Source organism: Stegodyphus dumicola, chromosome X1 (assembly GCF_044657685.1).
Source record: "Stegodyphus dumicola isolate Sdum_Otavi_A_Nest chromosome X1, ASM4465768v1".
Classification (NCBI taxonomy): domain Eukaryota; kingdom Metazoa; phylum Arthropoda; class Arachnida; order Araneae; family Eresidae; genus Stegodyphus; species Stegodyphus dumicola.
The window spans coordinates 122,502,948-122,509,020 of NC_140780.1; the positions used below are offsets into that span (position 1 = coordinate 122,502,948).

Here is a 6,073-nt window from a genome sequence, read left to right on the forward strand (position 1 = left end):
GAGAAATCTTACGATTTCCTAATTTTCGTAAAGTTGTTTTATGCTTACAGAGAGACTTCTTTTGTTGCTCTGACAATGGAACGTTTCCTTTGAGTATGTTTAAACTACATTCGCATATAGCTTTTATGCAATTGATATTAATTTTCTTTAATAGCTGTTTCCGTAACTTTAACGGACAAATGTTTAACAGCTGTAACTGTCTTAGCTGTTTCTTGACCAGCGTCATTTTATAAAATGATGATGCATTTTATAAAGCTGTTGTTTTTATTATTTTTTAATAATGTTTCATTTGATAAACATACTGTACTTGGTTAGGTAAAATTTGGGTGCGTAAACGTAATTCTTCCGGAGTTTCACTGCGCAGATCAATGAATAAATAAGAAAAAGGTTTCTTGGTTGCATCTTCATATACTTCTTGAAAAAACTTTAAATGACGCGGAAAGAGCTGTTTTCCTAAATGTAGGATTTGACTGACATCTCTTCTGTTTTTACACAAAATCAAATAGTGTGCATTTAAAGTCACTTCACGCATTTCTTTTCCCTTGTGAAAAAAGTTTTGTGTGATAAAAATAACGCTTAAATTTAAATGATGACTTCCTTTTGTAAATAAGTTAGTCAGACGTTTATCATTCCCACATTCACTCATCAAATCGTCTATGATGAATAATGTGTTGGAACCTAAATATTCTTGATATTTAATTGGTAAACCTTCGACAAAAGTAACATTCGGTATATCATTATACAGAGGTTGGTAAATTCCATAACACCATACTACTTTATCGGGAATCGTTGAAAACATTTCCTCTTTATACTTTAACAGTTCTCGTACAAAATAGGTTTTCCCACATCCAGTGGGTCCCGAAATCACCATTGTGAAAGGATGTTGTAGCTTTGGAAATTCCATATTAAATGAGACAAGACACATAATGTATAAAGTTTAAATGTATTTATTGATAGAAAGAAGATCTTACATGAAATTTCTTGATTACAAAATTATATACTTTAATATCATTAGATATATGTTGAGGTATGAAAGATAACAATATATCATTGAGAGATTGTCCACGACATTTACAATGTAAATAGTATATGCAATATTGACCACATACTGCTGTTACATTAGTTTGGAGAGTCATCGAATTAAAGTCCATCTGTGGAAATCGTTCTGCATACTTGGTTATCGGTCCAGGAAAATAGGATGGGTCATGTCCATAGGAATCGAAAAATTCTAAATGCTGTGGGGATGAAATGTAAAAGGCTAACCAGTGACTACCGGATTCAGATGCACGATCTACATTAGCTATAAAGCAACTTGGATATTTCTTGATCTCGATAGGGAGTCGATCACTTGCAAAAACTCCCAGAAATGCTTTTCGTGTCTTTGCATTCTGAGAGAGTGCTCTGTTTATTTCAAGGTTGTCCATTGCTTAATTAGCAAAATCGCATAGTACATGACGAGATTTTGTTATTTCTATCACGTTTTGAAATTCTGCATAGACTAGCACCGAGAGAGTCACAGAGAGAGCTTTAGCAAATTTAATTTCTACTCGCAAATTACCTTGATGCTGTAAGTTAAAATGAGATCCATCACACATATCTGGAGTTAAATCGAAAGCATATAACACATGTCCTTTCACAAATTCTTCTCGAGATAAATAGATGCCTTTGTCGCGATTAAATCCAGAAAATAAATTGTGGTAAGCACGCACATAATGATTAGATTCGAAATCAAGGTCCATTGGTTTACATGGAACGGGTTGTCCATCTACATAAATCGATATAAAGTTGACATGATGATGGGCAAACAGAAAGGGATTCATTGAATATTGTCCATTCATTGCAGCATTTTCTACACAAGTAATAATGACTCGCTTGGGCATCAATCCTAAAAATACATTATCTTGCATAAAAGACCAACTTCCCTTAGATACTGAATATGCTTTGCATAATACTCGATCTATAGGGTATTTAGCAGAACTTTTTTCCAACGCTTTTACATGTCCGAGAGAGACTCCAGGGTTTACTTTTACTTTTCTGATAAACAAAGAAGCATGATCCAAGATCACTTTATAATCGGCATCTTTCTCAGTAGAAACTAGACAGAAAGCAGATTTACTACGCACCATTTTAATTTTCACATCAACTAAATTTAACATGAGTCGATTTTGTTGAAAAATGTCACAATGTAATTGTCCTATCAAATCCACACTTTGACTGTTTTTTATAAGTTCACCGCGAGCTTTTAGTCCAGCATCCGCATCTTGAGCTAAGACATCTATTTTATTAGGTGAAGTGTCTTGGAAAAATCCTTCGCAGGTGAGTAAACTTTTCTTTGCATCTTCCCCATAATTCAATAATGTTTCGATGAAGGCTCTATAGGGATAGGTATTTGTCGCAGATGAAATGTTTCTTTCATTTAAACTTACATCTACTTGCGAAAAGAGAGAATGTAAAAATAAATTTACAGGGGCAACCGGTTCTTTGTCTGTTAGATTGGATCCGTCTGCCTTAACTACTTTAACTTTCACGTGTATATAAGAAGCAGCTAGATCAATATAGTCTTCACCACTGCCAGAAATATTAAATTCGATAGGTCCTCCATCTCGTATATTTGCGAGAGGGTGATATTCCACAAACTGTCCTTTTTCTATAGCTGTTTGCGTAGGAGGAATGGTAAATAAATCTAATTCAGATTTGACGCAAACGGGAGAGTCTCGATGTATATACGAAGTCATACTTTTTTTTTTAAGAGAAAATATCCTGTGCTTTCACCTTCTTTGATCGGTGAGAAATGGTACGCTTTTTCCTACGTTTCTGCTTTTTATTGACTCGTCCAGGACCAATCATGTTCTTCACTTTAGTAGCAGCTTTATCCGTTAATATATTTCCGGCTTCTTTCAGTCGACGCTTAGCAGCCTCTTTTACATCTTGTCCTTGTGATACATCATTTAACAAATTCAGTCCACTATGCCATACTTGTTTTCCAATTGCTTTGGCTCCTGATTTAATAAGAGGTACGGCAGCGCGAAAGAAGGATCTGAATAGACCCCCTAATCCGTATCCTCTCTGATAAAGATTACCTTGATAATAATTCAATCCATGTCCTGTTTGTTGTACATAATAATCTTCAAAAGATTTTTGACAACACTGATAAGGTACATACATTATGACAAGTATTTTTGACGGAAATGAAGTTTCACGTATGACCTTCCTCGTTCAAATGGCGTAAATGCTCCCATATGCGTTCTTATATCGATTTCCAAAGTGTCTATCATTTTCCGATTCACAGGTAAATAATGAGGTCTATCAAATAGTGCACTCACCACTTCTCCATCGCTACCAGTTACTCTTACAATTCGAAGAAGAGGAGCTAAAACATCTCCTACGATTTGAGGTTCTACAATATCCGTATATATCATTAATACACGATAATGTGCACAGGGGTCGGCTGCAAAAGGACTTTCTACAACAGTTTCGGAACTATCATCTGTAGATGTAATTTCCATGGGTTCAAAACCTAACATTTGTGCTAACCCATCATGTAAAATCACTTTAGCGTTATTTTTCACTTTGATTTTCACTCGTTTTGTTACTGGGTTATAATTAAATATTATTTTGTTTTGATGTTCTTTAATATAAATAGCTTTTAAAATATCAGGTACTGTTTCATAACATCCTGGAGGTAATCTACGACCTAACATTTCACCATCTTTCTCTAAAACAAATCCAATTAAGTTATTGTCTGCATTCACATTGTGCCATGTGTGCGGATATAGCAATTCAACCAAACCAACTTCCCACATACCTTTTAATTCAATGGGAACAGGTAAACGTGTTATAAAATGTGAAATTTTATTTTCGGGGAAATAATTCATAGAGCTATCGCTCGGAAGTGTTACGTAGAAACTCATTTTCACAAATGATTCGGATACAATATTTTCTCACACTTTATATCGAGAGTAAATTAGAAGCTGGAATCCATTGATTGAATTTGTCGGGATAACCACGATATTTTACAAAGTATTCTGTCTGTTTCTTACGCATACGTTTCTTTAAAATTTTTTCAATGCGATATTCCTCTTTCAGTCTCACTTTCTGCAACTCTTGTGCATAAAACGTTCCTTTTACTGAGTCTCCAAGTAAATCTTTAATTCTATACACGGCTGGATGTCTTTTAACACACTCTGTCACCACAAATAGTTCTTCCGTCCAATTGGTTTCATAGCCTTTTTCGAAAGTAAGCTTTAGTTTGGAAACACGTACCACATCTCCTACAGCGAATATACATTTAGAAACGTTAGAAGGATGATCTTCATACAAGGTAAACCATACATCACTCTCATTTTCTGAATTGACTTCTATGGGAGCTCGCTTTATACTTGAATGAAAAGTAGCATTATAACTTTCTATTAATTTGTCCAAGACATCTACATATTTATACGTATTTCGAGTAGTAAAGTATTTCCACATTTTTGTTTTCAAAGTGCGATTAAACCTTTCCACCACGGATGCTTTGGTAGTATTGAATGTATTGAAAAGTTTAACTTGATTTCTTTTTAAAAATTTTATAAACACTTTATTTTTAAATTCGGTGCCCTGATCCGTTTGAAGGAATTTTGGTTTACGTCGACTCATTATTTTTTGAAACGCTTTCACAATATCTTCTCCTCTCTTTTGTTTCAGAGGAACAGCCCATGCATATTTGGATAATATGTCAATACAGGTTAATATATATCGATAACCATCATTATGATCACGTAAATGTGAAACATCCACTAAATCAGCTTGCCATTGTTGATCTATAGAATACACGATTACTCTATTCGTTGGAAATTTTCGGCGAATCGTTTGTGAAGCGTGTACGCATTTATTCCCTGTAACCATGTTTGAATCTCTTTCCTGGAAACTTTACCTCCTGCAGCACGATGTAAAGCTTCAACACCACCAAAACTTGCAACATGAGCCGGATCCTGATACGATAAATTCATATTCATAACCTATTGAATTATTCTTCATATGGATAATGATAAATTCCCACTGTCGTTAAGACGTAGCGTAAAATCAATAGGAATTTTATGAAATTCTGTAAAAATATAGATGGATGATAAAATAACACATAAAACAGTGTATAAACACACCGCAACGGTGGCTTCTCCTGGGGCAGGCATAATTGCAATTGATGAGCTGATTCAAATTCCATTTTCTTATATAGGCTTTTTTTACCTGAATCTGAATGTATCCCGTCAGCTTAGTGGTTAAAATCTTCAAACTACTGAGCTGGTGAGATATTTTGTTTGAGAGTTCAATTCTATATTTTGAATCATACAACATTTTTTTAATAAAAGAAACTTCTAAATAAATTATTTTCTTTTTTCGTCCCTAGAGGACGCCATGAGCAATTCCTAAATAGATTATTTTCATTTTTCATCCCTAGCGGACGCCATGACCCCGTTGCCAATTTAAAAAAAAAACTAACTTTAAATGAAAAGCAGGAGGTCTACAACTCAATCAGCAATCTACCAACACCTCAACTCCACTCGTCACCCCGCCTACTAGTGTGATGACGTTGCCTTTGGCCCCGCCTTCTGTGTGACGTCGTTGACCACGCCCACACCGCACACCGCGTGCAGCAGAACCCGTATTTTTATACTACTGACGTCGCTAATTCAAAGCTTAACTAAACATTTCGAGAACCGAAACTTTCTCTTAATAAGCTGCTTTTTTGGGTAACTGAGCACTTTGCTTCTACCTCTGTTGTCACTAAGACGCTGCTTGCTGCTTTTCTTCTTATCGCAACAATATATAAAACATAACTGCTCTGGAACAGGAACGATTAATGTGCAAATATTTGTGGCCGCAAAATAGTTAATTTCTATAAAAGAAATGTGATTTAAATTCGCTACGACTGAGTCTTATTGCATCTATATGACTTCCAAGTTTCTTCTTCATTCCGTATGCGATTCTGCTACGTACGTTTCAACATCTATCTGTGTCATTCCCAGATCATCACACTTTATATACATGTGTGCATGTACGTGTGTGTGTACCTGAATAATTTAGAAGAGGAGATTCA

At 35.1% G+C, this 6,073-nt stretch overlaps 1 protein-coding gene across 1 annotated transcript; it reads right to left on the reverse strand.

Annotated features, from left to right (window-relative positions):
- Nucleotides 1–1,427: 1,427 nt before the first annotated feature.
- LOC118203551 (uncharacterized protein F54H12.2-like) lies at nt 1,428–2,735 on the reverse strand. The gene is made up of 2 exons (XM_035375834.2): nt 2,183–2,735; nt 1,428–2,095 (listed from the first exon to the last, which is right to left on the reverse strand). Exons 1-2 carry the CDS (start codon nt 2,733–2,735, stop codon nt 1,428–1,430), a joined length of 1,221 nt encoding a protein of 406 aa, XP_035231725.2.
- Nucleotides 2,736–6,073: the final 3,338 nt, after the last annotated feature.